Source organism: Colobus angolensis, unplaced genomic scaffold (assembly GCF_000951035.1).
Source record: "Colobus angolensis palliatus isolate OR3802 unplaced genomic scaffold, Cang.pa_1.0 Scaffold402, whole genome shotgun sequence".
Taxonomy (NCBI): Eukaryota; Metazoa; Chordata; class Mammalia; order Primates; family Cercopithecidae; genus Colobus; species Colobus angolensis.
This window is the reverse complement of record NW_012117400.1, coordinates 187,770-215,447: the sequence shown is the minus strand read 5'-3', so window position 1 is coordinate 215,447 and position 27,678 is coordinate 187,770. Positions and strand designations below refer to the sequence as shown.

The 27,678-nt window shown below is 61.4% G+C and overlaps 1 protein-coding gene across 7 annotated transcripts in view; it reads left to right on the top strand.

Moving 5' to 3' along the window:
• The window catches only part of FLNA (filamin A, alpha), a 23,329-nt gene extending 798 nt beyond the window's left edge, over window positions 1-22,531 (top strand). The window contains exons 2-47 of one of the 7 annotated variants that reach the window (XM_011955898.1): window positions 2,556-2,804; window positions 2,908-3,005; window positions 3,102-3,249; window positions 3,873-3,991; window positions 4,084-4,161; window positions 4,252-4,414; window positions 4,498-4,698; window positions 5,235-5,372; window positions 5,462-5,585; window positions 5,758-5,894; window positions 5,995-6,188; window positions 6,381-6,494; window positions 6,588-6,731; window positions 8,015-8,138; window positions 8,221-8,381; window positions 8,467-8,557; window positions 8,651-8,820; window positions 9,006-9,123; window positions 9,248-9,510; window positions 10,194-10,791; window positions 10,882-11,055; window positions 11,141-11,303; window positions 11,381-11,541; window positions 11,633-11,803; window positions 12,208-12,331; window positions 12,420-12,576; window positions 13,457-13,646; window positions 13,806-13,829; window positions 15,987-16,234; window positions 16,348-16,443; window positions 16,577-16,679; window positions 16,768-16,908; window positions 17,016-17,144; window positions 17,332-17,505; window positions 17,600-17,761; window positions 17,853-18,056; window positions 18,133-18,285; window positions 18,382-18,504; window positions 18,610-18,876; window positions 19,036-19,173; window positions 19,376-19,491; window positions 20,035-20,167; window positions 20,867-21,043; window positions 21,207-21,425; window positions 21,509-21,712; window positions 22,023-22,531. In XM_011955898.1, coding sequence (XP_011811288.1) covers window positions 2,556-2,804; window positions 2,908-3,005; window positions 3,102-3,249; window positions 3,873-3,991; window positions 4,084-4,161; window positions 4,252-4,414; window positions 4,498-4,698; window positions 5,235-5,372; window positions 5,462-5,585; window positions 5,758-5,894; window positions 5,995-6,188; window positions 6,381-6,494; window positions 6,588-6,731; window positions 8,015-8,138; window positions 8,221-8,381; window positions 8,467-8,557; window positions 8,651-8,820; window positions 9,006-9,123; window positions 9,248-9,510; window positions 10,194-10,791; window positions 10,882-11,055; window positions 11,141-11,303; window positions 11,381-11,541; window positions 11,633-11,803; window positions 12,208-12,331; window positions 12,420-12,576; window positions 13,457-13,646; window positions 13,806-13,829; window positions 15,987-16,234; window positions 16,348-16,443; window positions 16,577-16,679; window positions 16,768-16,908; window positions 17,016-17,144; window positions 17,332-17,505; window positions 17,600-17,761; window positions 17,853-18,056; window positions 18,133-18,285; window positions 18,382-18,504; window positions 18,610-18,876; window positions 19,036-19,173; window positions 19,376-19,491; window positions 20,035-20,167; window positions 20,867-21,043; window positions 21,207-21,425; window positions 21,509-21,712; window positions 22,023-22,210 — 7,571 coding nt within the window. In that variant the 3' untranslated portion in view covers window positions 22,211-22,531. Of the gene's footprint in view, window positions 1-2,555; window positions 2,805-2,907; window positions 3,006-3,101; window positions 3,250-3,872; window positions 3,992-4,083; window positions 4,162-4,251; window positions 4,415-4,497; window positions 4,699-5,234; window positions 5,373-5,461; window positions 5,586-5,757; window positions 5,895-5,994; window positions 6,189-6,380; window positions 6,495-6,587; window positions 6,732-8,014; window positions 8,139-8,220; window positions 8,382-8,466; window positions 8,558-8,650; window positions 8,821-9,005; window positions 9,124-9,247; window positions 9,511-10,193; window positions 10,792-10,881; window positions 11,056-11,140; window positions 11,304-11,380; window positions 11,542-11,632; window positions 11,804-12,207; window positions 12,332-12,419; window positions 12,577-13,456; window positions 13,647-13,805; window positions 13,830-15,986; window positions 16,235-16,347; window positions 16,444-16,576; window positions 16,680-16,767; window positions 16,909-17,015; window positions 17,145-17,331; window positions 17,506-17,599; window positions 17,762-17,852; window positions 18,057-18,132; window positions 18,286-18,381; window positions 19,174-19,375; window positions 19,492-20,034; window positions 20,168-20,866; window positions 21,048-21,206; window positions 21,426-21,508; window positions 21,713-22,022 lie in introns of all 7 variants that reach the window. The other 6 variants (XM_011955899.1, XM_011955900.1, XM_011955901.1 and 3 more) reach the window with 6 other exon arrangements.
• Window positions 22,532-27,678: the final 5,147 nt, after the last annotated feature.

The following is a 27,678-nucleotide window of genomic DNA, read 5'->3' as shown; positions in this document are numbered from 1 at the left end:
GCTGAACTCACATCCTCAGCAGGCCGCGCCCCCGCAGCTGTGCTCGCGGTGGGAGTGGGACTGGGGGGTCGGGCACTGGGCAGGCTCTGGCCCTGCGCCCCATCCTCGAGGAGGAGGAGGCCCCAGACTCTCCCCCCACAGCTGTTTAGAGAGGGCCCTCTGGCCTTCAGACGCCCCTTGGTTCTAAAGTGTGGGTTGGAGCTCGTGCGTCCCATTGTCTAGGACTCTGGGCTCTTTATGTCCCTGGAGGATGGGTCGCCCATCGGAGATGGCTCCAACTACCAGTTTAGATCTACCTCCCCCCCACACACAGGGAACTTAGGGACCAGAAAGAAGCGTAGTTAGCAAAACTGTACCCGGAGTTGGGCGTGGTTGACTGAGGGACCTGGCTTGTAGACTACTTGGACGCCAACTTTTCTGTTCATCTTGGGCCAAATTCTTGCTTCCATGTTGGCCTCGCTTTTCTGCGTATAGCATGCAGGAGTTGGTTGGTAGATGCTCCGGCGTGCACTGTGCCAGCCCAGTGTCTGTGTCACTGGACTGGAGAGGCTGGCATTGACCGTGCCTGCTGCAGCATCCCAGTTCTTGCTCAAGATAGGGGCTGCTTGGAAGGGCAGGCACCAGAACGGGTAACTTGGGGGTGACGTTGAACAGGGAGAGGAGAGGGATGAAGATTCTTCTCTTCTTCAGAACTGAGAGGCCTTCCAGTTATCCCTGCAGCCCTGGATTGGCCTTTGCTGAACCCAAGAAAGTGAGGGACCAAGACTTGGGGTCCCCCAGCCACTCAGAGGGCAGATCCCAAGAATTGAAGTTCTTTCTTTGGAATGCCAGTTGAGGCGAGGGGCAGGCCCACCCCCCCAAGTCCCAGCCTCAGTCTAGCCAAGCTGAGTCATTTCAGAGTCCTGGATGGTGGAGGGGGGGGCGACCGGATGTGGGGAGGCGGGCCACACCCCAGCTCTTTGGGGGGGTCTCCTCCCTCCTCCCAGCTCCCCTCCTCCTTGTGAGCTGGCTGGAGCAGGCCTAGTTCCCAGAGCTTTGCCATATAAGGCAAAAAAATGTTGGAAAGCAGCAGTGATTAGGGGAGGGAGGGGCTGGCTGGCCCGGGGGCTGGGGAAAGGGGGTGGGATGGGGCGGGCCCATCCAGCCAGGCAGTCTCCTAGCCCTGGGCCCTGGTCCTTCACACTCTCTTTTGGGAGGGGGATGGGGACGGAGTAGGCTGGCCTAACGTGGACCTGGTGGGCCTGGTTGCTCCCCGTGTGGGGGTCGTTGAGGGGTCTCAGGCTGGATTGGGGTGGGGGCCTGATGGGAAGCCCTGGCTGGCCTTGTTCCCTGGCCTTGCACCCTCAGTCGTCTCTGAGACCCTCTCCCCGCTGCCATTTGGGGAGAGTGAAAGGCAGCCTCGTGGGGCCAGGACCAATCTGGGAACTGGGGAGGCCACTCTACTTTGAGCGGCTCACCTGGCCCTCCAGGTGCTGCCTGCTGGGCTGGGAAGCAGCTGCCGTGGACGGCCCAGCCCCTCCTCATAGGCCCACCCCCTAGTTGACTCACCAGAGAAGTATTTTGTCTGATTATGGGAGAGGCTGACAGGGCTTCTAAAGATGAGCTCTTAGAAAGCCCAAGCCATCCTGCCTTGAGCCTGAGACCCAGAAGTAGCTTTGGGTGGGGCCCACAGCCCAGCAGGGTTGCCATGGCGATGGGGGGGTGTCGGGACCCGCCCTAACCACTTCCCCTGTGGCGAGCCTGCCGAGGCCCAGGCCCGTTAGGTGGCAAGTGGGTCAGGCAGTGGGTGGCAAGGGGGTTCCCACAGTGTCTCCTGCTGCCAGCCCGGCATCTCCCGATGGGCCCCAGTGAGTCAGGGCCATGTGGCCCAACTGCTGGTTCCTTTGGGCTCTGGGCCTCTCCCCGGCCAGGCCTGTGGCCTCCCAACTCCAAGCTTGGGTCTTCGAGGTGGCAGAGGAAGTGGAGGTGGTGGCGGGGGTCACACTCCTTTACCCAGAGGGTGTTTGCCTAACTCCCCCACTTCCCCTGCCTCACCCCACCCACCCTGGAACAACAGTTGTATTTCCCAACCACCCGGGGCCACCCACCTTCCTCTTCCTCAGCCCCAGCCCCATTCCAGGTCATGGGCCCTGGATTCTGGGCCAGCTGGAGCCAACCTCCTCCTCCTGGTTCCCCATAGGCCCCTGAGGCGGGTGGCAGACCCTTGCTCTGGCAGCTGTGGACACTGTCCAGCTGTTCTCCAGAGCTGACCATCGGTGGGCTGGGTCTGCCCTCTGCCCTTCCTCTGGGCCCAGGGCTTCTGGCAGTAATCATACCCTGCTATCATCGCATGTCTGTGGGTATCTCCCCTCACCCCAAAGTCTCCTTTACTTCTGAACACCCCCTGGGATGCTGGGCAGAGAGGGCCTCATCCACATCCTACCACTGGCCAAGACGGGGTGTCTCCCTCCTCCTTGGTCCCCCCCACCCCGTGCTACCAGACCATGACCCCAAAGCCTGGGAGCAGCCCCTCCCGCACAGCTGTGTGCCCAGTGTAGCCACTCTTCTACTCACAGACAGCAAGGCCATCGTGGACGGGAACCTGAAGCTGATCCTGGGCCTCATCTGGACCCTGATCCTGCACTACTCCATCTCCATGCCCATGTGGGATGAGGAGGAGGATGAGGAGGCCAAGAAGCAGACCCCCAAGCAGAGGCTCCTGGGCTGGATCCAGAACAAGCTGCCACAGCTGCCCATCACCAACTTCAGCCGGGACTGGCAGAGCGGCCGGGCCCTGGGTGCCCTGGTCGACAGCTGTGCCCCGGGTGAGGGGGCACAGAGGCAGGAGAGACTGGGCTGGGGTTGCCCATAGGTGGCCCTTGAGGGGGTTCTGTGGTCCCCAGATTCACAGCCTTCCTTGTGCCATAGGCCTGTGTCCTGACTGGGACTCTTGGGATGCCAGCAAGCCTGTGAACAATGCACGAGAGGCCATGCAGCAGGCGGATGACTGGCTGGGCATCCCCCAGGTACACCCGCCCGGCCTGTCTGCGGCTGTAGGGGACTGGATCGGCAGTTGGGAGAGACTCGGAGGCCCGATGGCTCCTGTTTTCTGCCCGTGACAGGTGATCACCCCCGAGGAGATTGTGGACCCCAACGTGGACGAGCATTCTGTCATGACCTACCTGTCCCAGTTCCCCAAGGCCAAGCTGAAGCCAGGGGCTCCCTTGCGGCCCAAACTGAACCCGAAGAAAGCCCGTGCCTACGGGCCAGGTGAGGGAGCCCAGCCAGGGGTGCACCCATGTGCCAATGTCTTACCCATAAGACAGTGTCCCATCTAAACGTGGAGGTCCCAAGGGGTCTTGGGTTACATGGTGGCTAGGTGATCAGGCCACCCAAGACAGGAGTGGGTCGGGACTAGTGACAACACTCCACTGAGTAGGCAAGAGAATGCCAAAAGGTTCCTCCAGTCACAGAAACCTGCAGTGTGAGGTCCTCGGGGAAGTAGCACCCAGTGGTCTTTGTTATAAATGGAGATGAACCAGAACTCAGTAACAGGGACCTAAAACCCAGTTACAGCTCACACAGGAACAAGGGCCCAGTGCGGTGAGAATGAATGTTCCAGAAAACAGGCACAGGCCTGTCCCGGCAGCAAAAGCACAGCTGGGTCCCGAGGCCAGGCTTTGTGCTGCAGCTCACACTGAATGAACTTGCCCAGTTTGGAATGTGCCTGACTTAGGGGCCAGCAGGGAGGGGCGTTGAGCCTGCAGAGGTCTGGGGGCTGGCGTGCCACCGGTGCTCTTGCCCGCCTCCCTTAGCATCCAGGGCTGAAGGGTGGAGGGGTGAGGCTGTGGCCCTAACAACTGGCCTGTGGTTGGCTCGCCGTTCCCTGCCAGGCATCGAGCCCACAGGCAACATGGTGAAGAAGCGGGCAGAGTTCACTGTGGAGACCAGAAGTGCCGGCCAGGGAGAGGTGCTGGTGTACGTGGAGGACCCGGCCGGACACCAGGAGGAGGTAGGGCTAGCTGCTGGCAGCGGAGACCCCGCAGCACTCCCTTTCAGTAGGGCTGCTCTTAGCGAAGGCTCACAGGCTCCTTCCCACTGCAGGCAAAAGTGACTGCCAATAATGACAAGAACCGCACCTTTTCCGTCTGGTACGTCCCCGAGGTGACGGGGACTCATAAGGTGAGCCCTTGGCCAGTGGGGAGGCTTGTGACCTCAGGCGGTGGCTGGAGGTCCCCAGCCTACCCTCACGGCCCACCCTTCTGGGGACAGGTCACTGTGCTATTTGCTGGCCAGCACATCGCCAAGAGCCCCTTCGAGGTGTACGTGGATAAGTCACAGGGTGACGCCAGCAAAGTGACAGCCCAAGGCCCCGGCCTGGAGCCCAGTGGCAACATCGCCAACAAGACCACCTACTTTGAGATCTTTACAGCAGGTAAGGGGGGGCTGCCGAGGCCCGGCTGGTCTGTGGGGAGAGCCACACTGGGGCCGGGGAGCTGAGCAGGTGCCTTGTGGCAGGAGCTGGCACGGGCGAGGTTGAGGTTGTGATCCAGGACCCCGCGGGACAGAAGGGCACGGTAGAGCCTCAGCTGGAGGCCCGGGGCGACAGCACATACCGCTGCACCTACCAGCCCACCATGGAGGGTGTCCACACTGTGCACGTCACGTTTGCCGGCGTGCCCATCCCTCGCAGCCCCTACACTGTCACTGTTGGCCAAGGTAGGCCCGGCCCTGACCGCCCTCTGCTGTGGCACTGCAGTCTGGGCCTCCCACAGGAGGGGGAGCCCCCTGGGCCAGTCCCGCTGCAGCCCACCCCAGGGCGCCTATTCTTTGAGCTTCCACTGTCTGGGCACCTGCTGTCTTTCCTCCCCTGCTGGGGCCCTTCCTCCTCTCCTCTCCTCGCCCCTCTCCATCTCTCTCCTCACGCTTTCACCTTTGGAAGAGCTCGCTCCAGCTGTCTAGAAACCTGCTGCTCTCTGCTCTGCCCACAGGGTCAACGGTACTTGGATCCGTCTTCTTCTTGGAAGGGAGGGCGGGGGTCTCTGGGCTGGTGTTTAGCAGGTGGGAGGAGGCCCGCCATGTCCTGGCCCAGGCCACAGTTGCTGGGGTCACGGTTCCTTCCAGTTCTTTCTTGCATGTCCCCCTCCAACCAAGCTCTGAGGGACCCTCCAGTCCTGACAGCCCCGCCCTGCAGGAGGCAAGGGAGGGGTCACCCAGCCGAGCTGCTGGTGCTCAGCTGGCCCCTCTGCCTACAGCCTGTAATCCGAGTGCCTGCCGGGCAGTCGGCCGGGGCCTCCAGCCCAAGGGTGTGCGGGTGAAGGAGACAGCCGACTTCAAGGTGTACACAAAGGGCGCTGGCAGTGGGGAGCTGAAGGTCACCGTGAAGGGCCCTAGTAAGTTGGCCTGGAGTCAGGCCAGGGTGGGTGGCGGCAGCCCCCAGGTTCACTGCTGGGCAGGCCTGAGGCCCTCCTTGTCTTCGCAGAGGGAGAGGAGCGTGTGAAGCAGAAGGACCTGGGGGATGGCGTGTATGGCTTCGAGTATTACCCCACGGTCCCTGGGACCTATATCGTCACCATCACTTGGGGTGGTCAGAACATTGGGCGCAGGTGAGGCCCCCAGGCATCCCTCCCCCAGCTCTGCACGTTCTGCCTCTTCCTCCTGCCTCCCCACCTGATGATGAGGGGCCACACGGGCTCTTCCTGCCTGGCCGCCACAGTGGGGCCCAGGCTGGCTCGTGTAGTGATTCTTGGTATTCCTGTGTGGCTCTCCCATTTGCAGTCCCTTCGAGGTGAAGGTGGGCACCGAGTGTGGCAATCAGAAGGTGCGGGCATGGGGCCCTGGGCTGGAGGGCGGCGTCGTTGGCAAGTCAGCAGACTTTGTGGTGGAGGCTATTGGGGACGACGTGGGCACCCTGGGTAAGTTGGGTGCTGCACCATGGGCACCTGGGGACAGACGATGGCAAGGATAACCCACCTGAGGCTCCAGGGCACTGAGGGGACTGGTGGCTGTTGTCAGGCTTCTCGGTGGAAGGTCCATCGCAGGCCAAGATCGAATGTGACGACAAGGGCGATGGCTCCTGCGACGTGCGCTACTGGCCGCAGGAGGCTGGCGAGTATGCCGTTCACGTGCTGTGCAATAGTGAGGACATCCGCCTCAGCCCCTTCATGGCCGACATCCGTGATGCACCCCAGGACTTCCACCCAGACAGGGTAAAGAGCAGGCAGTGATGGCCTAAGGCTCACCCTGCTGCTCCTGCTTGGGGTCCGGTGGGGGTGGGCCTGGGTCCTGGGCTGGTATCCCCAGCAGTGTTCCTGGCACTCTGTGTCCCTGGCCACCCTGCCTGGATTGTGGCTCTGGCAGCCTAGACCTGGTCCCCTGACAGCTGGGTGGTCTCCCACTAGGTGAAGGCACGTGGGCCTGGATTGGAGAAGACAGGTGTGGCCGTTAACAAGCCAGCAGAGTTCACAGTGGACGCCAAGCACGGTGGCAAGGCCCCACTCCGGGTCCAAGTCCAGGTAGAGTGCCCACGGGTGTTGGGGGCAGGGCAGGTGTGGGTACCCAGGCCTGGGCACTGACCAGCAGGCCACCTGCTCCTACCTGCCTGACAGGACAATGAAGGCTGCCCTGTGGAAGCATTGGTCAAGGACAATGGCAACGGCACATACAGCTGTTCCTATGTGCCCAGGAAGCCAGTGAAGCACACAGCCATGGTGTCCTGGGGAGGCGTCAGCATCCCCAACAGCCCCTTCAGGGTGAGTCAACCTCCAGCAGCCTTTAGTCCATCTCGATAGCATTCAGATAGCACGCAATTCGTCCATTTCAAGTGGATGGAGCACATTCACATCATCCCAGAAAGAAACTCCACGCCCTCCTGACTCCTCTGTCCCACAGCTCCTGGTGACCACTAACCTGTTTTCTGGTGTGGCTTTGCCTGTCCTAGACATGTTCTGTAGATGGAACCGTGTGCCACATGGCGTTTTGTGTCTGGCTTCTTTCGCTCACCACGAAGTTAACCGTGTTTTCATTCACGTTTAGCATGTCTTGGTGTTTCGTTCCTTTATTATTATTTTATTTATTTATTTTTTAAATTTTTGTTCTTCTTTTTATTTTTTTTGAGACACAGTCTTGCTCTGTTTTCCAGGCTGGAGTGCAGTGGCGCGATCTTGGCTCACTGCAAGCTCTTTCTCCCAAGTTTACACTATTCTCTTGTCTCAGCCTCCCAAGTAGCTGGGACTACAGGCACCTGCCACCCACCCAGCTAATTTTTTGTATTTTTAATAGAGACTGGGTTTCACCGTGTTAGCCAGGATGGTGTCGATCTCCTGACCTTGTGATCCACCCGCCTCAGTCTCCTGAAGTGCTGGAATTACAGGCGTGAGCCAGTGTGCCCAGCCTTTTTTTTTTTTTTTTTGAGCCGGAGTTTTGCTCTTGTTGCCCAGGCTGGAGTGCAATGGCGTGATCTCAGCTCATTGCAACCTCCACCTGCCAGGTTCAAGCAATTCTCCTGCCTCGGCATCCCGAGTAGCTGGGCATGCGCCACTATGCCCAGCTAATTTTGTATTTTTAGTAGAGACAAGGTTTCTCCATGTTGGTTAGACTGGTCTCGAGCTCCTGACCTCAGGTGATCCACCCACCTTGGCCTTCCAAAGTGCTGGGATTACAGGCATGAGCCACCATGCCTGGCCGCTTCATTCCCTTTTATGGCTGCATAATACTCCATCATGTGGCCAGACCACATTCCATTTGTCTGTTCACTTGCTAACAGATATTGAGGATGGGCTTGCCTTTGGTGATCATGAACAGTGCTGTTAACAGTGGGTCCAGGTGTTTGCATGGACGTTTGCTTTCATTTCTCTTGGGTAGTTGCCTCGGAGTGACCTGGAGCATCACCCAGTCCCTCTGTGGTCAACTGAGGAACTGCCAGACTCTTCCCAAGGCAGCTGGACCATTCTGTGTGCCTGCCAGTGTAGCCGAGGGAGCCTCTGAGTCTCCTCCAGGCTGCTCATGCCCTTACCCTTGCCCCTGTGCCCTGCAGGTGAATGTGGGAGCTGGCAGCCACCCCAACAAGGTCAAAGTATATGGCCCCGGAGTGGCCAAGACAGGGCTCAAGGCCCACGAGCCCACCTACTTCACTGTGGACTGCGCCGAGGCTGGCCAGGGTAAGGCCTGGCTGTAGGTGGGAGGGCAGGTGGCTGGGATGTCCCTGCGAGGTCTCAGCCTCCGCTCCTCTCCCCGCCGCAGGGGATGTCAGCATCGGTATCAAGTGTGCCCCTGGAGTGGTAGGTCCCGCTGAAGCTGACATCGACTTCGACATCATCCGCAACGACAATGACACCTTCACGGTCAAGTACACGCCCCGGGGGGCTGGCAGCTACACCATTATGGTCCTCTTTGCTGACCAGGTGAGCGCTGTGCTCCTGACCGCTAAGATGTCATTGCAGATAATGTCTGCCCTCCTCTAAGGCCTGCTCCTCCCACTGCCTGCAGGCCACGCCCACCAGCCCCATCCGAGTCAAGGTGGAGCCCTCTCATGACGCCAGTAAGGTGAAGGCTGAGGGCCCTGGCCTCAGTCGCACTGGTGAGTACAGGTACCCCATGGCAGGTTGTGGGGCATCAAAGGTAGGAGGGCTCAGGGCAGGGTGCCTCTGCACGGTCCCTGTGTGTTCCTCAGGTGTTGAGCTTGGCAAGCCCACCCACTTCACAGTCAACGCGAAAGCCGCTGGCAAAGGCAAGCTGGACATCCAGTTCTCAGGACTCACCAAGGGGGATGCAGTGCGAGACGTGGACGTCATCGACCACCATGACAACACCTACACAGTCAAGTACACGCCTGTGCAGCAGGTAGCCACGCCCTCCACTACAGTGACTGAGTCCCCAGCCTCCTCACGCAGCAGCCTGGGGGACAGCTCTGAGGGACTTACTGCCCACCCTCATTCCTTACCTGGGAAAGGGCAGGCATGGAGGCTCAGGAGGGGGTTGGGGAGCAACTGTCTCTAAATGCCCCCTTCCCTTCTGCACCTTCCTAGGGTCCAGTCGGCGTCAATGTCACTTACGGAGGGGATCCCATCCCGAAGAGCCCGTTCTCGGTGGCGGTATCTCCAAGCCTGGACCTCAGCAAGATCAAGGTGTCTGGCCTGGGAGAGAGTAAGTAGTTGGGGCCCTTGTCGCAAAGGCCCTTGTCACATAGGCACCCCCAGCCCCAGTGTCGTCCCAGGGATTGACTGAGCTAGGTGTCATGTCTCTCTCCTTCCTTTCATCGTTTCTACAGAGGTGGACGTTGGCAAAGACCAGGAGTTCACAGTCAAATCAAAGGGTGCTGGTGGTCAAGGCAAAGTGGCATCCAAGATTGTGGGCCCCTCGGGTGCAGCAGTGCCCTGCAAGGTGGAGCCAGGCCTAGGGGCTGACAACAGTGTGGTGCGCTTTGTGCCTCGTGAGGAAGGGCCCTATGAGGTGGAGGTGACCTATGACGGTGTGCCTGTGCCTGGCAGCCCCTTTCCTGTGGAAGCTGTGGCCCCTACCAAGCCTAGCAAGGTAATTGGGGTATGGGAGGCCCCAAGGGTAGAACCTACTGTGTTCTCTGAGGGCCCAGAGGGCACCCCATCTTCTCCAGACCTGCCCTCAATCCTCCTTTTTTTTTTTTTCTGAGACAGACTGTTAACCTTGACCCTGTTTAAGTGAGAGTAAAGGGGAGGAGGGAAATAGAAACCCACAAAAAGTCATCAGGGTTGAAGCATTTTTTTTCTTTTTTTTTTTGAGAAAGAGTCTCACTCTGTCGCCCAGGCTGAAGTGCACTGGCGCGATCTCGGCTCACTGCGCCTTCCGCCTCCCGGCTTTAAGCGATACTCCTGCCTCAGCCTCCCAAGTAGCTGGGATTACAGGTGCCCACCACCACACCTGGCTAATTTTTGTATTTTTAGTAGAGACGAGGTTTCACCGTGTTGGCCAGGCTGTTCTCAAACTCCTGACCTCAGGTGATGCACCCGCCTTGGCCTCCCAAAGGGCTGGGATTATAAGTGTGAGCCACCGCGCCCGTCCCTCCTTTTTGTCCTTAATGACTGATGGATGGCCCATCTGGCAGGCAGCCTGGGCCCGCCAGCATTCCTGTTTGGTGAGGGCAGGAAGCCAGGGCAAGGGGAGGCAGGTGGAGAGTCAGGCAGGAGGTCTGGGGTCAGGGGCATAGCGTGGCCTTGGCTCCTGACCCCTTCTTCCCTCAGGTGAAGGCGTTTGGGCCGGGGCTGCAGGGAGGCAGTGCAGGCTCCCCTGCCCGCTTCACCATTGACACCAAGGGCGCCGGCACAGGTGGCCTGGGCTTGACAGTGGAGGGCCCCTGCGAGGCACAGCTCGAGTGCCTGGACAACGGGGACGGCACATGTTCCGTGTCCTATGTGCCCACCGAGCCCGGGGACTACAACATCAACATCCTCTTCGCTGACACCCACATCCCTGGCTCCCCATTCAAGGCCCACGTGGTTCCCTGCTTTGACGCATCCAAAGTCAAGTGCTCAGGCCCTGGGCTGGAGCGGGCCACCGCTGGGGAAGTGGGCCAATTCCAAGTAGACTGCTCGAGCGCGGGCAGCGCGGAGCTGACCATTGAGATCTGCTCAGAGGCAGGGCTGCCGGCTGAGGTGTACATCCAGGACCACGGCGACGGCACGCACACCATTACATACATTCCTCTCTGCCCCGGGGCCTACACTGTCACCATCAAGTACGGCGGCCAGCCTGTGCCCAACTTCCCCAGCAAGCTGCAGGTGGAGCCTGCAGTGGACACTTCCGGCGTCCAGTGTTACGGGCCTGGGATTGAGGGCCAGGGTGAGTTGCCCTGCCGTGGGGTATGTGGCAGCGGGGACACAGGGACCAGAACCCCAGAGCCCCAAGCCTCCTCTCTGTGTCCCTTTGCAGGTGTCTTCCGTGAGGCCACCACCGAGTTCAGTGTGGACGCCCGGGCTCTGACGCAGACTGGAGGGCCGCACGTCAAGGCCCGTGTGGCCAACCCCTCAGGCAACCTGACGGAGACCTACGTTCAGGACCGAGGCGACGGCACGTACAAAGTGGAGTACACGCCTTACGAGGAGGGTGCGTGTTGGGGCTCCCACAGGCTGGTGGACGGTGGTGGGTGGGGTGGCCCAGGCTCCTCCTGACCCGGCCTGCACTCCTCCAGGACTGCACTCGGTGGACGTGACCTACGACGGCAGCCCCGTGCCCAGCAGCCCCTTCCAGGTTCCCGTGACCGAGGGCTGCGACCCCTCCCGGGTGCGTGTCCATGGGCCAGGCATCCAAAGTGGCACCACCAACAAGCCAAACAAGTTCACTGTGGAGACCAGGTGAGGGAGCCCCCAGGAGCCTGGGTGGCCAGTAGGCCTGGGAACCCCAGAAATGACTGGCTGTCTGTCTGGACCAGGGGAGCTGGCACGGGCGGCCTGGGTCTGGCTGTAGAGGGCCCCTCCGAGGCCAAGATGTCCTGCATGGATAACAAGGATGGCAGCTGCTCAGTTGAGTACATCCCTTATGAGGCTGGCACCTACAGCCTCAATGTCACCTATGGTGGCCATCAAGTGCCAGGTGAGGCGGTGGCAGCCAGGGCAGGGCTGGGACTGTCTGCTTCTCCCCATCCTGTCTCATACAGCTGCCATACCTTTGCCCCAACCCTCAGGCAGTCCTTTCAAGGTCCCTGTGCATGATGTGACAGATGCGTCCAAGGTCAAGTGCTCTGGGCCCGGCCTGAGCCCAGGCATGGTTCGTGCCAACCTCCCTCAGTCCTTCCAGGTGGACACAAGCAAGGCTGGTGTGGCTCCACTGCAGGTCAAAGTGCAAGGGCCCAAAGGTGAGTGTTTGCGTGTCTGGAGCCGGGGGTCGGGAGGGCAGTGTCCTCTTTGAGGGCTGGGAAAGGAGACTGGAGGCCCAGAGTGCAGAAGTGATGCAAGTGTGTAGGTGTTTTTGGAAGAGCCTCAGATGACAGTGCATCCAGGAGGGGGACTTAGAGGAGGTAGAACAGATGGGACTTGGTCACTGAGCAGATGTGGCAGGAAGGCAGGCGGGCAAGGTTCCCAGCTGGCACCCAGATGTGTGTCTTTTGTGTCAGAGGGGGCTAAGGCCATTCCCAGGGTCGGGCGGATGAGGATAAAGCGAGGTCTAGGCCTGGGGCTGGGTCCTGGCCGTCCAGTGTGGTAGGATAGGAACGGAGACCTAGGAGACTAGCTGAGGCTCTGTCCCTGGGTCTGGGGCCAGGCCTGGTGGAGCCAGTGGACGTGGTGGACAACGCTGATGGCACCCAGACCGTCAATTACGTGCCCAGCCGAGAAGGGCCCTACAGCATCTCAGTACTGTATGGAGATGAAGAGGTGCCCCGGAGGTAAGAGGCAGGGCCTGCTGCCTGTGGGGAGTAGCCCAGGCTGGATGCTGAGAACCTGTCTGACTGCTCATAACACCCATACCCACAGCCCCTTCAAGGTCAAGGTGCTGCCTACTCATGATGCCAGCAAGGTGAAGGCCAGTGGCCCCGGACTCAACACCACTGGCGTGCCCGCCAGCCTGCCTGTGGAGTTCACCATCGATGCAAAAGATGCTGGGGAGGGCCTGCTGGCTGTCCAGATCACGGTGAGCTCCAGGAACAAGCAGGGGAGGCAAGGGGGCCTAGGTGGCTGGAGTGTGGGCTGTGGGTGGCCAGTGTCTGATCTCCCTGGGGAGCTGCACCAAGGAGTGCAGGGAAAGACAGGGCCCCTGTCTTTGGTTCGCTAAGGTTGTGACTACTTTAGGATAGTGGTGACAGGCACAGGCTTCCCCAGACATGCACTTGCTGTTAACTCTGAGCACGTCACCAAAGCCTTTTGTGCCTCAGTTTCCCCACCTGTAATATTCTCATGGGGCAAGTATAGGATAAAAACTTGAGAACACCCAGGTGAGCTCCACCTAGTGCTGGACAGGCCCTGGGGCTGAGGATGGGTGCCAAGCTCCCTGGCCGTGCCTATTGTCATGTGGGGAGTGTGGGATGTTTTAGTCTCCATTCTGGACTCTGCCAGATGCAGGCAGCCCTTTGGGCCATAGCAGTTGAGAGGCCTGAGGCCCAGAGGCTGTCCCTGTAGCAGCCACACTGGGCGCTTTCCAGGAGCGCCTGAGGCAGGCCTGGGGCTACTTGGTCTTTTTATTTTTTTGAGACGGAGTCTCGCTCTGTCGCCCGGGCTGGAGTGCAGTGGCCGGATCTCAGCTCACTGCAAGCTCCGCCTCTCGGGTTCACGCCATTCTCCTGCCTCAGCCTCCCGAGTAGCTGGGACTACAGGCGCCGCCACCTCGCCCGGCTAGTTTTTTGTATTTTTTAGTAGAGACGGGGTTTCACCGTGTTAGCCAGGATGGTCTCGATCTCCTGACCTCGTGATCCGCCCCTCTTGGCCTCCCAAAGTGCTGGGATTACAGGCTTGAGCCACCGCGCCCGGCAGCTACTTGGTCTTGAGCCAACTGCCTCCCCGCCTTTGCCACACAGGATCCGGAAGGCAAGCCGAAGAAGACACACATCCAAGACAACCATGACGGCACGTATACAGTGGCCTATGTGCCAGATGTGACCGGTCGCTACACCATCCTCATCAAGTATGGTGGTGACGAGATCCCCTTCTCCCCGTACCGCGTGCGTGCCGTGCCCACCGGGGACGCCAGCAAGTGCACAGTCACAGGTGAGCCAGCCTGCCGTTGGCCGCTGCGGCGCTCGGCACGGGGCTTGGGTTGTGCCTGTGTGCAAGGGCTCGCTGCTTGGGGCGGCGTGTGGGAGTGGGGGCTGCCCCCTTGAGTGACTCACCTGACCTTTCTCCTTGCTCTCTGCCCTCTCACCTCAGTGTCAATCGGAGGTCACGGGCTAGGTAAGCTGCTTGCTGGGGCCACTCCCAATGCCCCTCCTGCCCAGAGGGGCAACTTCCTTTCCTCTTGGAGCCGATTCCCAGGACAGTTCCAGCTGCAGCTCTAGGCAGGGACAGAGTGGGGGGCGCAGAAGATGAGGCCGTGGGCTGGAGGGCGAGGGCCCCGGGAGGCTTCCGGAGCTGAGCATGACCGCTCCGGCTCTCCCCCTCTCTGGGCCTTTATTTCCCCATCTGAGAACTCGGGTTGCAGCTGAGAGCTTTGGGGTGAGGTGCATCCTGAGAGGCACCCCACTGGGGACTTTGGGGTCTTGGGATCTTGGCACCCAGGGAAGCACAAGGGCTCCTGTGTGGGCTGAGGGAACAAGGGGTCTCCCCGACTCAGTGGGAGCCCCAGCCCTGGCCAGATCCACAGACCCCCATCCCCACCTTCCAGGGGCCTCTGCGTCCCGGGCTGGGGGAGGTGCATGAGCGGGTGGGGCTGGCTGGTAGTGCAGTAGCGCCAGTATCGACTGCTTGGGCGGCCAGCATGGCGGGGCCCGGCCCAGCCTCAGAGCCCCAAAGTGCATTCTGTGACCCGTCTCCCTCCTTCCCCCTTCCCCCATCCCCCAGCAGTGACGTTATTCAGACATTCCCCAACAGGCATGGAGGGTCACCTGCCCCAGCCAGGGACACCCGGGAATGCTGATGAGAGGCTACAGGTGGCTAAGGAAAGGGTTAGAGGGTGGCTAGAGTTTTGTGGCAGGAGTGAGATGGCTTTGTAGAACAGGCCGTAGGTAGGATCTGATGTGACAGGCGTGTGTGTGCAGGGCTGGGGAGGCTGGGGAGGCTGGGGAGTGCTGATTGCAGGGCCTTGGGGGCTTTGGGGGTGGGAGCAAGACTCAGTAACCTCATTTCCCTGGCTATTGTTTGCAGAATGGAGACAGGGAGGGGGGCGGTGCTGAAGTTGCTCTCCGGGGAGCTTGGTGGCCAGGGGGCTTCAGTGAGAGCCAAATTAGGGGGCATACTTTGAGGATGGAGTGGCTCAGACCTGCGGATGGCCAGCCGGGGGCTGGGCAGGGAAAGTGGGGAGAGTTGGGTACCTGTGAGGTTGGGGTCCAAGACACTAACTAGATGGCATGGGGTGGGCATGAATGAAGCCTCCTAGGGCAGCGTGGGCAGCAGGCAGCCAGGTCTTGGAGCTCGGGAGAGCTGCCTGGCCACGGCAGGCCATCATGGATCCTAGTGCAGCAGGAGCCCTCGGCCGATAGTGGGACTTGGTGGCAGAGCCCCTCGAGCTTGGCCTTCAAGTGGGTTTCGTGCTCCTGGCTGCTTCCCTGGCAGGAGGCCAGGCTGCAGGGGACACTGTCACTGCCAGGCCTCACAGCCCACAGCCCCCCAAGCCTCCACGGCGGAGCTCCAGATCATAACGTCACTGTCTCTCCCCTTTCCTCGGGCACTCTGGGGCCCTGGAGCCTGCTCAGCTGCTCTGCCCTTGCAACCCAGCAGTGGTGGCTGTAGCTTGGGCCTCCTGTTCCCTGTCTCCCTGGGTGCTGTCCCCGCTCTGCCAAGCCTGCTGCACTGTGCTACTCGAGTGCTAACCCCACTGCCTTCCGCTTCCCCGTTCCCACTCCTGCCTGCACCGGGCTGCTTTTCACCGCGAGCCTTCTCAGTTGTCAGGAAACTCCGGTTTCACCATCAGGCCTGGGGGGTGGGGAGGCAAGTGTCACGTCCCCCCACGCTGCAGCAGGACTCTGCCTCACCGCGTCCACACACAGCAATGGGGGCCGGGGCCAGGCCACAGGGGTGCAGGCAGCCATGTACCCAGCCAGATGCTGACGTTCAGCAGTGTGGGCTGTGGTGCTGGATGAGGCTGAGTAGGCAGGGGAGTGTCTGTCAACACTTAGGCTGGAGTGGGCCCTTCCTTTTCCTCCCAGGCACCTGGGTGCTACCGTCGGGCCCCTCCCATACGGGCACTTGAGGTGGTCAGGAGAACCCTTCCTGCCTTCTGAGAAACCACTCGCCATCCCAGCTTGGAGGGGAGGGTGGGGCAAGAGGCCTGGCGGCCTGGCTGTGCTTGGTGGTGGCAATGAGAGGCCTGTGTGGGCGGCAGGCGGACGGGAACAACCTGAGCCCAAAGCTCACACACTGGCCCCCCTTTGGGGACCCACCCTGCCCCACCAGGTGCTGGCATTGGCCCCACCATCCAGATTGGGGAGGAGACGGTGATCACCGTGGACACTAAGGCGGCAGGCAAAGGCAAAGTGACATGCACTGTGTGCACGCCTGACGGCTCAGAGGTAGATGTGGACGTGGTGGAGAATGAGGACGGCACTTTCGACATCTTCTACACGGCCCCCCAGCCGGGCAAATACATTATCTGTGTGCGCTTTGGTGGCGAGCACGTGCCCAACAGCCCCTTCCAAGTGACGGTGAGGAGGGGTGGGGGGTAGGTCAGCAGGGGCATCTGGCAGGTCCCGGCCTGTTCCCCTGGGGCCCCACTGTGACAACAGACTCTCCAGCAGCTCTCTGCTTTGCCCTGCAGGCTCTGGCTGGGGACCAGCCCTCGGTGCAGCCCCCACTACGGTCTCAGCAGCTGGCCCCACAGTATACCTACGCCCAGGGCGGTCAGCAGACTTGGGTACGGCCTGGCCAGCTAGGGACACTGGGGCTAGCCAGCTGGGTGTTCTGTGAGGCCCTATTTTACCATGTGTGAGGAGGGACCCCCAGATCCTCCCACTGCCCCTCACCCATGCCCTGTGTCTCCACTGCAGGCCCCAGAGAGGCCCCTGGTGGGTGTCAATGGGCTGGATATGACCAGCCTGAGGCCCTTTGACCTTGTCATCCCCTTCACCATCAAGAAGGGCGAGATCACAGGTGAGTGGGGACTAGGAAGGAGCTCGGGAGCCAAGGAGGCCAGATTGTGCCAATGAGGTGCCCTGACCTCAGCCCCACTGCCCCACAGGGGAGGTTCGGATGCCCTCAGGCAAGGTGGCGCAGCCAGCCATCACTGACAATAAAGATGGCACTGTGACCGTACGGTATGCACCCAGCGAGGCTGGCCTGCACGAGATGGACATCCGCTATGACAACATGCATATCCCAGGTGGGCCCGCCCTGCCTCTGCCCAATCCACTGCCACCACCTCACAGAGAGATGGGGCTGGGGGACACGTGAGGCTGCCGTTCCACAAGGCCCTTCTTCCTGCCTCAGGAAGCCCCTTGCAGTTCTATGTGGATTATGTCAACTGCGGCCATGTCACTGCCTATGGGCCTGGCCTCACCCACGGAGTAGTGAACAAGCCTGCCACCTTCACCGTCAACACCAAGGATGCAGGAGAGGGTGAGCAATAGCTCCGGTCTTGACCTGCTCTGTGCCCGGGATGCCCTCACCGGGCTAAGGGCTGGACTCAGGAGATGCTCCTGAATGGGGCTCCCTGCCCTGCTGCCCTGGCCGTCGGGGCTCCTCGGTGTAGGCCAACTGGAGTGTCCCTAGCATAGTTCCCATGCTCACCCACGGCTCTCTCCAGGGGGCCTGTCTCTGGCCATCGAGGGCCCGTCCAAAGCAGAAATCAGCTGCACTGACAACCAGGATGGGACATGCAGCGTCTCCTACCTGCCTGTGCTGCCGGGTGACTACAGCATCCTAGTCAAGTACAATGAACAGCACATCCCAGGCAGCCCCTTCACGGCCCGGGTCACAGGTGGGTGGCATTGGGAGCAGTGACAAACGGGTGGCAGGATGGGCATGGTCTCCCATGGCTGGACACACAGTGATGGCTGGCCTGCCCCCGCCAGGTGACGACTCCATGCGTATGTCCCACCTAAAGGTGGGCTCTGCTGCTGACATCCCCATCAACATCTCAGAGACGGATCTCAGCCTGCTGACAGCCACTGTGGTCCCGCCCTCAGGCCGGGAGGAGCCCTGTTTGCTGAAGCGGCTGCGTAATGGCCACGTGGGTAAGCAGCCGAAGGGTCCAGGGGTTTCAGAAAGGCAGTAGTCTGTGGGAACCCACGCCTTCCCTGACTGACAGCCCTGCCCTGTGTCCAGGGATTTCATTCGTGCCCAAGGAGACAGGGGAGCACCTGGTGCATGTGAAGAAAAACGGCCAGCACGTGGCCAGCAGCCCCATCCCAGTGGTGATCAGCCAGTCGGAAATCGGGGATGCCAGTCGCGTTCGGGTCTCTGGCCAGGGCCTTCATGAAGGCCACACCTTTGAGCCTGCGGAGTTTATCATTGATACCCGAGATGCAGGTAGGCAGTGGCTGCCCACCAGCTGGGGTGGGAACACTCTGCATAGCACCGAAGCTCAGGGGTATCCATTCCCCAGGCTATGGTGGGCTCAGCCTGTCCATTGAGGGCCCCAGCAAGGTGGACATCAACACAGAGGACCTGGAGGACGGGACGTGCAGGGTCACCTACTGCCCCACAGAGCCTGGCAACTACATCATCAACATCAAGTTTGCCGACCAGCATGTGCCTGGTGAGTGCAGCAGTGCCTCGGCAGCCCCCGTCACTACACCAGGGCCCACATGCGGTGTGTGACCGGAGGGGCGTGGGCCGTGCTTTCTTCCTGCAGGCAGCCCCTTCTCTGTGAAGGTGACAGGTGAGGGCCGGGTGAAAGAGAGCATCACCCGCAGGCGTCGGGCTCCTTCAGTGGCCAACGTTGGCAGTCATTGTGATCTCAGCCTAAAGATCCCTGGTAGGGGCTGTGGGGAGCCTGGGGAGGGGTCCTGGGGCTCAAGCAGCCCCAAGAGGAGGGGTGGAGCCCAGGGCTGCTGCTCACCAGCCCATCCCTACCCTGCAGAAATTAGCATCCAGGATATGACAGCCCAGGTGACCAGCCCATCGGGCAAGAGCCATGAGGCCGAGATCGTGGAAGGGGAGAACCACACCTACTGTATCCGCTTCGTTCCTGCTGAGATGGGCACACACACAGTCAGCGTCAAGTACAAGGGCCAGCACGTGCCTGGGAGCCCCTTCCAGTTCACCGTGGGGCCCCTAGGGGAAGGGGGAGCCCACAAGGTCCGAGCTGGGGGCCCTGGCCTGGAGAGGGCTGAAGCTGGAATGCCAGGTAGGCCTGCTCACACTCTGAGCACTTGCTCTCCTGCGTTGGCCGGGGTGGGGTTGGGGGTGGAGGAAGGAGCTGGCAGGCATGTCTACCTTGGCTATGCCTGGAGGGGGCCAAGGCTGGTGGAGCAGCCTTCAGTGAGGACACACTGTTCTCCCACAGCCGAATTCAGTATCTGGACCCGGGAAGCTGGTGCCGGAGGCCTGGCCATTGCTGTCGAGGGCCCCAGCAAGGCTGAGATCTCTTTCGAGGACCGCAAGGACGGCTCCTGTGGTGTGGCTTATGTGGTCCAGGAGCCAGGTACTGGGAACCCGGCTGGGGTTGGAGGAGGTGGGGCCGGAGGAGGTGGGGCCTGAGTGTGGGTATTGGACCCAGGGATTGCACAGATGGCCCTGCGTGGCACTCACTCTTCACTTTCAGGTCCCAGGGCCACCCAGGCTGTTCGTGGGAGGCGGGAGGCCCAAAGGCTGATGAACCGGTCTTACGCTCTTTCCCTGCCCAGGTGACTACGAAGTCTCAGTCAAGTTCAACGAGGAACACATTCCCGACAGCCCCTTCGTGGTGCCTGTGGCTTCTCCGTCTGGCGATGCCCGCCGCCTCACTGTTTCTAGCCTTCAGGTGAGGCACTGAGAGAAACCGCCCACCTGGGGCTCCTGGGCCCGGACAGACCAGAGCCACCGCAGAGAGCAGGCCTCGGCCCTGTGTCCAGTGAGCCCCTGGCCCAGCTCTGGGTTCCAGGCCTCTGCTCTGGCCGGGTGCAGCCCACGCTTGGGGTCGGCAGGAAATATCCTGCCCACCACGTGGAGTTTTTCTCGTGTCTCAGGTCTAAAGGCTTTGAACAGAAGCCTGTGCCCCTTGAGCACCAGGGCTGCGGTTTAAAGAGGGACAGCCTGCCACAGCTGGGTGCTGCCCACAGGGTGGGGCCGCCCTCCCTTCCTGCCACCTGGGTGTGTGCGATGGCAGAGTGTGGGGGCAGGCGCGGGGATGTGTGCCTGTGGCTTGCTGCCCCTTGCAAATCAGTGGCTCTCCCTCTTTAAACCAAGTTGGACGCCAGATGGGTAAGTGCGACCCGCGGGCCTCCTGCTCCTAGGGCCTTTCTTTCCTCCCTTGCCCTTGCCCTGGCCCAAGCCCCCCATCTAACCATGTCTGCTGTGCTTCCAGGAGTCAGGGCTAAAGGTCAACCAGCCAGCCTCTTTTGCAGTCAGCCTGAATGGGGCCAAGGGGGCGATCGATGCCAAGGTGCACAGCCCCTCAGGAGCCCTGGAGGAGTGCTATGTCACAGAAATTGACCAAGGTGAGGCCCTGTCCCCGCCCGGCCGCCCTGCCCTGCTGGCTGGAAGCAGGCTGAGAGTACAAAAGGAAGGTACCGCTTCTGTAAGCAGCCAAGACGGGGCCCCATCTCCTGGCCCCCCTAAGCCAAGCAACCCTTTCCCAATTGGTGACCCAAGCCATTGGGGATGTGGCTCACCGCCCACAGCTATTAGGAAGGCCTTCTACCCTGCAGTACCATGCTGTCTCCACAGGGAAAGACTCAAAGTCCAGCCTCAGTGCTGCTCGGCCCTTTAGCCACGGCCATGGTACTTGTGCACAGGCCTGGGGCAACCTTGGGGGTAGGAGGAGCCCAGTGGGCTTCATTTCACAGCCTAGTCCTGCCCTTCCCAGCTGCGTGACCTGAAGCAAGTTCCTGCCTGTCTCTGAGCCTGTTAACATGCAGGGGATATGGCGTTCACGGTAACCTTTCTTAGGAGGCAGTGAGGCCTGGGTTTGGCTTGTAAAAGATTTCTGTCCCCATGCACCCTGACAGTGGGCAGCTTGAGTGTCTAAACCTTCGGCCCTCAGGAGGTCTGCTGCAGGGTGCAGGTGCCCAGCATGGCTGGGCTCACACTGATGGACCGGCAAAACGGGTAGGGCCAGGGTTGAGGCTGTTCCTCAGACACCATTTGCTGGTTTGAGGAGGGGCGCCAGGCCCACAGCATGGCTCCCTGCTCCTCAGATAAATATGCTGTGCGCTTCATCCCTCGGGAGAATGGCGTTTACCTGATTGACGTCAAGTTCAATGGCACCCACATCCCTGGAAGCCCCTTCAAGATCCGAGTTGGGGAGCCCGGGCATGGAGGGGACCCAGGCTTGGTGTCTGCTTACGGAGCAGGCCTGGAAGGCGGTGTCACAGGTAAGTCTGTGGGTGCGGCTGCAGGTGTGCACGCAGCTGTTACGCCCCTGCCTCCAAGCTCTTGGTGACAACGGGAGGCATCTGGAGGTGACAAGCCAGTGCTGGGTGGCCGAGGACAGGGAGGCAGACCAGTCTGGCTCTGCCTGACCTCCTGTGCTCCCAGGGAGCCCAGCTGAGTTCATCGTGAACACGAGCAATGCAGGAGCTGGTGCCCTGTCGGTGACCATTGATGGCCCCTCCAAGGTGAAGATGGATTGCCAGGAGTGCCCTGAGGGCTACCGTGTCACCTATACCCCCATGGCACCTGGCAGCTACCTCATCTCCATCAAGTATGGTGGCCCCTATCACATTGGGGGCAGCCCCTTCAAGGCCAAAGTCACAGGTGAGCCTGGGGCCAAGCTGTTGGCAACTGCCCAATGCCTGGCACCATGGCCACCTCTTAGCCCCACCCACTCTGCCCTGCAGGCCCCCGTCTCGTCAGCAACCACAGCCTCCACGAGACATCATCAGTATTTGTAGACTCTCTGACCAAGGCCACCTGCGCCCCCCAGCATGGGGTCCCAGGTCCTGGGCCTGCTGACGCCACGAAGGTGGTGGCCAAGGGCCTGGGGCTGAGCAAGGCCTACATAGGCCAGAAGAGCAGCTTCACAGTAGACTGCAGCAAAGCAGGTGGGCAAACCCGGGTCCCCGGCCCACCTTCCCACCAAAATGAGGCCAGAAATCACAGGATGGCCAGTGTCTGAGAGAGCGAGGACCGCCTTTGGGGTATGGCTGTCACTTCTAGAGCCACCTCCTGGACCCTCAAACAAAGGCGAGGAAGGAACCGGAATCTGCTAAGCCGGCCTGGGTTGGGGAGGTGCTGGCAGCTCTTTAGCAAGAGAGAACTGTCACCCCAGAACTGGCTAGGGACAGGAGAGGAGAGGACACCAGCGGGAGGAAGGGGGCTGGGACCTGTGACTGAGGACCCCTCTTGCCTCAGGAAACAACATGCTGCTGGTGGGGGTTCATGGCCCAAGGACCCCCTGCGAGGAGATCCTGGTGAAGCACGTGGGTAGCCGGCTCTACAGCGTGTCCTACCTGCTCAAGGACAAGGGGGAGTACACACTGGTGGTCAAGTGGGGCGACGAACACATCCCAGGCAGCCCCTACCGCGTTGTGGTGCCCTGAGTCTGGGGTCAGTGCCAGCCGGCAGCCCCCAAGCCTGCCCCACTATCCAAGCAGCCCCACCCTCCTTCCCTCAGCCCTGGCCCCGGGCCACCTTGGCCGCCCGCCTGTCACTGCAGCCGCCCCTGCCCTGTGCCGTGCTGCGCTCACCTGCCTCCCCAGCCAGCCGCTGACCTCTCGGCTTTCACTTGGGCAGAGGGAGCCATTTGGTGGCGCTGCTTGTCTTCTTTGGTTCTGGGAGGGGTGAGGGATGGGGGTCCTGTACACAACCACCCACTAGTTCTCTTCTCCAGCCAAGAGGAATAAAGTTTTGCTTCCATTCTCCTGTGGGTGGCTGTAGCTTTGTTGGGGTTGGGGGACCAGTCAAGGCCAACCTGACAGGGGTGCCAATGAGCATATCAAAGCGTGGGCCGACCACAGGTCATCTCCCTCCGGGGCTCCTGCTTCACCCCACCCTGACTCCAGAAGGCTCGATCTATATTTGCTTCCTCTGCCTCCCTGAGTTCAAGCCAACGCAAGGCGAGGGACATGTAGCAACCCGGAATGGAGCCCAGACTGCAAGGAGGCAAAGAGCTGGGGAGGAGAGCCCATTACTGGGTAGGGTGATGTCAGGAAGGCTCCCTGGTAGAGGTGGCCAGATAGTCAAGGGCCCTCTAAGCAGTCCTCAAAATCACAGCAGGCCCTGGCCATCTGCCAGGTAACTTGAACATGCCACCATTCCCCTGAACAAAGGATTGCGATGAGGCCCCCTCCCCCAGGCTTGGTACAGGGCCCTTTGGTTAACAGGTGGCAGTAGGTGGATGCATTCAAGGTGCCAATCCCAGGTACCCTGGGGCCCCTGCTGAATATTTCCTCATTGGTACCCCTGCCGTGGATTCCCACACCAACCTATGTTCTCCCACTGTAAAGACTGCCCCCAAACACACAACATCCCAAGTCATCCTGGCTCCTAGTACTGCCTGCATGCTCTTGGGACATGCCAACTGCAGCACACAAAGTTGCCTGCTCCGTGGGCCAAGGGCTTCAAGTGGCTTTGGCCCAGATCAAACCCCTGACAAGCACACCACCACCTCAGACATCTGCAGACAAGGGCCAGGAAGCAAGGCTCTCAGGGACAACACTCAGCTTTCTTGCCACATCCTCCCTCAGCTCCACAGCATCTGACACGAAGCCCTAGGGGTCCCCATGACCCCAGAGCCCACAGCTCAAGGCCAGGCACATGATGAAGGGGAAGGAAAGGACCAGGCCATAGCCTGCAGCCATGGCACACATCAAACCCAGGCTTTCTGAGACCTCAACACCATGCGTGCCCTCCTTGACTCCTGTTGAGAGGGCAGAGTAGAAAAGGCAGCGGCAGCTCAGACAGGATGGCTACTTTTATTTCTCACTGGGGCTGGGTGGCTGGCCCCAGGCTCAGGGCGGCCACTCACTGGGAGACACGGGGCAAGCAAGACACAGAAAGGGGAAGTCCCACCCCCAGCCCCAGCCACTCTACTGCTCCCCCTGGGCCCAATGGCATAGAGGCAAAGGGGCCAAGCACACTCTGGAAGCATCTAGAAGCCACCAGCTGAATGGGGGTGGGAGGCAGCAGAGCCAGGCCCAGAAAGATCCAGTGCCAGTGGGGAGGACGGGAGGTCCCCCTGAGGCTGCGACTTGTCCGCTCAGCCCACTGTGTGCCCAGGATTCTGAACCTCTGGGGCACCCCCTCCTGCCCCGAGTCACCCAGAGTCTCCTGTCCCCCTCCCTGTGCCGGCTCCATCGTATCCTCTCCCAAGCCCCATGCCTGGCAGGGCCACCGGGGGAACCGCCCTAGGGCTGGGCTAGGTGAACCAAGGGCACCGATCCCCCAACCCTCCGGATCATCCCCAGGCTGCAGGGACACAGGTGGGGCGGCAAGGGCGGTAGATAAACGAGGGGGATCCAGGCCCCTGAGGACAGCCCTGGCGAGAGCCCACAGGCCTCACAGGGCGGTGAGCTGGAGGCCACCCAGGCAGGCAGGCAGGCAGGCAGCAGGGAAAGAGACTGGCATGATCGTGGCCAGGGGCCTCCCCGGGAAGGGCGGGCAAGTAGGAGCAAAAACAAGAGCAGAGCACGGGCCCCTACCCTGCTAGGGCCTATGGTCTGGGGACCCAGCCACACTGAGGAAGACCCAGGAGGACCCGCCAGGCTACTAGGAGGAGATACAGGGTGCACAGGCCTCCAACCCGCAGGTCATGTCTGGACTGAGTCCAGGGAGGGCAGGGAGGGGCGGTAGCCCAGTTGACTTTCCCTCCCCTAAGCCACACCTCTGCACCCCAACCCTCCCTTCTGCCTCCCGACAGCCCCATCCCCGCTCTCCGAGGCAACTGGGAGGGGACCTGGAGAGGAAACGGAAGCAACGGCCCCTCAGAGCGGGGTTCCCCGAAATCTACGGCCAGGGACTGAGTCTAGCACTCAGACACCATTGGGAACGCTGGCCAGGAGTCCCTCAGGTGGATCTGGGAACCTGCTGCAGAAGCTTAGGGGACTGGGCCAGCTCAAGGAAGGGCTCAGGCTGGAAACTGAGCAGGCAGGGCACCCCTGGACCTGGGGCCGAGGAGGACAGGAAGTTGGCAACTATGGAAAGACCCCCCACCACCACCCACCCCCAACTCGGCACACAAAGGCCCAGAGAGGCCCCCAGACATCACCATGGGGGCAGGGGTGTTTGCAAACATCCGCAGAGGGACCGGGTGTCGCAGGCACATGGACAGCTTGCAGGGCCCGGCTGAGGCTAGGACAGAAGCAGGGGGCTGGCAGGAGGTGCCCGGCCAGGGTCCCCAACTGTGTGGGAGGCAGGCCCGAGGCAGGCGGCACCAGTCCCGGGCAGGATCTCTCGGAAGAGGCACCGTACCCAGCCAGGGCTCCCGGAGACAGGGGTGGTGGGGCCGAGTGTCCCCTCACCCTGCGCCTGGCCCCCAACAAAGGGCGAGCACGTATCCTTCTTGGACACGGTGTCCAGGGCAGGGCACTCCCAAACCGGGACGACCCCTGGGCCAGAGGACCCCCCAGCCCCAGCTGACAGCAGCCGGGTGTCTGGGGAGGCCCCTGGGAGGCAGGGCGGCAGCCAAGAAGAGCACCATCCCTGGACGCACTCTCCAACTGCAACCAGGGCCCGGTCCCCCGAAGGCACCAGCTCTCCCTGGGGGCAGGACCTTGATCCAGAGCAGGAGTGGAGGCCCCCGACAGAGGACGGCTGGAGAGGCCCCGGGCTCACAAGCCAGGGAGCGGCGGCGCCTCTGTGCCCGGAAGCCCCTGGGTCCCGCCTGGGCTGCTGGTAGCTGCTGTGGGCCGAGGGGTCTGGAGACCCCAGGGTGCTCTGGGGCAGCCCCTTTGGGACCCTCAATGGAGCCAGTAAGTCTAGGAGGGCGCCGATCTGTCCAGGTGGGTGCATGGGCCGGGACAGGGTCCGGCTGCCGTCGTGACTGTGCCCGTCTACCCAACAGGCCGCTAGAAGAGCACTCCCTGAGCGAGGGCGCCGGGCAGCCTGGGGAGGGAGGACACCGTCCCCGTCCAGGCCCCCGAGGCCCCCACGGCAGGGAGAGCCAGACCTCCTCACTGTTCTTCCTGGGGGACCAGGCCGGGCACCTTGGCTCAGGGGAGACAGGGTCACAGAGGACAGCCAGCGGGCAGGTAGCCCAGGAGTGTGGGGGTTCAGTGGGCCTGACCCTGTCCTGAGGCGCCCCAGGACCCTGTACCCAACACCCTGGGGGAGGGGCTGTCCCCACCTGCCAGGAACACATTCCTCAGGGAAGGCCCGGCAACCTGCTCTCGTCGGGTTCAAGGAGGGCCAGGCGGCTTTGGAAGGGGCCAGGAGCTGTCATCAAGGGTCCCTGCATTGCCCAGAGGCGGCACCGGCCAACAGGAAAAGCACTCATCGCCCACGGAACCTCTGTGACAAATTCAGAGCCACGGAGAGCGTCATCAGGAAGTCACCTGCCAGTCCCAGTGGGAAGGATGGGGCAACCTCCTGGGGCCCCAGTGGAAAGCTCCTTCCGGGACCCACCTGGCCCTCCACATCCCACCCCCCAGGCCAGGGACTGCCCCTGGAGCCCAGTATCCGGCAGCCTGACACATCACGGAACAAAGGAGCTGCTCTGCCTTCACCATGATGGCGCGGCACACCCCCTCCCTGCCCCGGTCCCTCCCCTTTCAGGGCTGCATGCCGGGAGGAGAGGCCTCCCCTGTCTGCAGAGAGAGGTCGCCCCACTTGGGGCAGAGAGGGGGCAGGGGCAGGAATGAGCCCCTGGGAGGAGGGCATTGGAAGTGGGAGGCACATGCCATGCAGGCTGGCGTGGGGCACTCATGCCATGCAAAAGGGGCTGTGGTGACTAGAACGGGTTTCCCGCGGGCTCCTGGGGATGTTGGACCAGGGGTCCCCGACCCGGGCTGGGAAAGGCTTCCATGAAGAGCCAGAGAGCACACGGCACAGACCCTGCGGGGCACACTGGGTCTTGGGGGCAGAGTCTCCCTTCTTGGGGTTCTCTGTGATGGGTTTTGCAACCCTTTCAGGATGTCAAAGCACGCCCCGCCCTCAGAAATGCAGACCCCGGCCAGGGTCAGCCCCAGGAGGTGGCCTGCTGCTCCCGCTGACACCAAGGACACGTCCCTGAGGCGGCCCGCTCGGGGTCTCCAGCAGCCCACACAGCTCTACAGGCGCAAGGGCGCTTCTGACTTGCAGCACTCAGGAACAGCCTCCACCCTGAGCGTGGCGCCCTCTCCAGCACGTTCCAGGGTGGGCCTGTGAGACCAATAAAAACCACAGCGGAGGTGAGGCGAGTCGCTTAGGAGGCCAGGTCATAAAGAGAGTGTGGCCGAGTCTGGGGCGCCCTCTCCTGCTGGTTCCATCGGATTGCTCGGGGAAGCCGAGCAGCCCTGGGAGAAGGCCAGGTGGGGAGGAACTGAGGTCTCCTGCCGCAGCCTCCAGAGGGAGAATCAGCACGAGGGCTCCCCACCCAGTCAGATAGGATGACTGCGCCCCAGTGGACACCTGACCGCAGCCTGAGAGGGACCCTGAGCCACAGTCCTGGCTCCCCGAGAGCCCTCCCAGAGCCTGTCCCTCAGAACCCTGGGGGGTGAGAGGAGCGCTAGGTGGGGAAGGACCGAAACGTGGAGTCGTCTGTTACCCAGCAGTCGGAACTGGTGCTCAGCGTCCAGGGGGCAAGACACGGCGTGAGCCAGAAGGAAACAAACCGACAAGAACCCCCAGAAGCCATCAGGAAAGCCTGGAGATTCTGATGACACGAAAACTAAAATCCCCTGTGTGACCAAGCACAACCCACAAACCGCACAGTCAAGAGACAAGTGATAACATGGGGAAAAAATAGTAGCAAGAGGTGACTAAGGGCTCGCGTCAGTCACACACACACACACACACACACAGAGCTGGACACACGGACAAGGCAAAGTGCAAGGACAAGAGAGCAAAAGGGGGCGGAGGAGAGGAAGGGAGA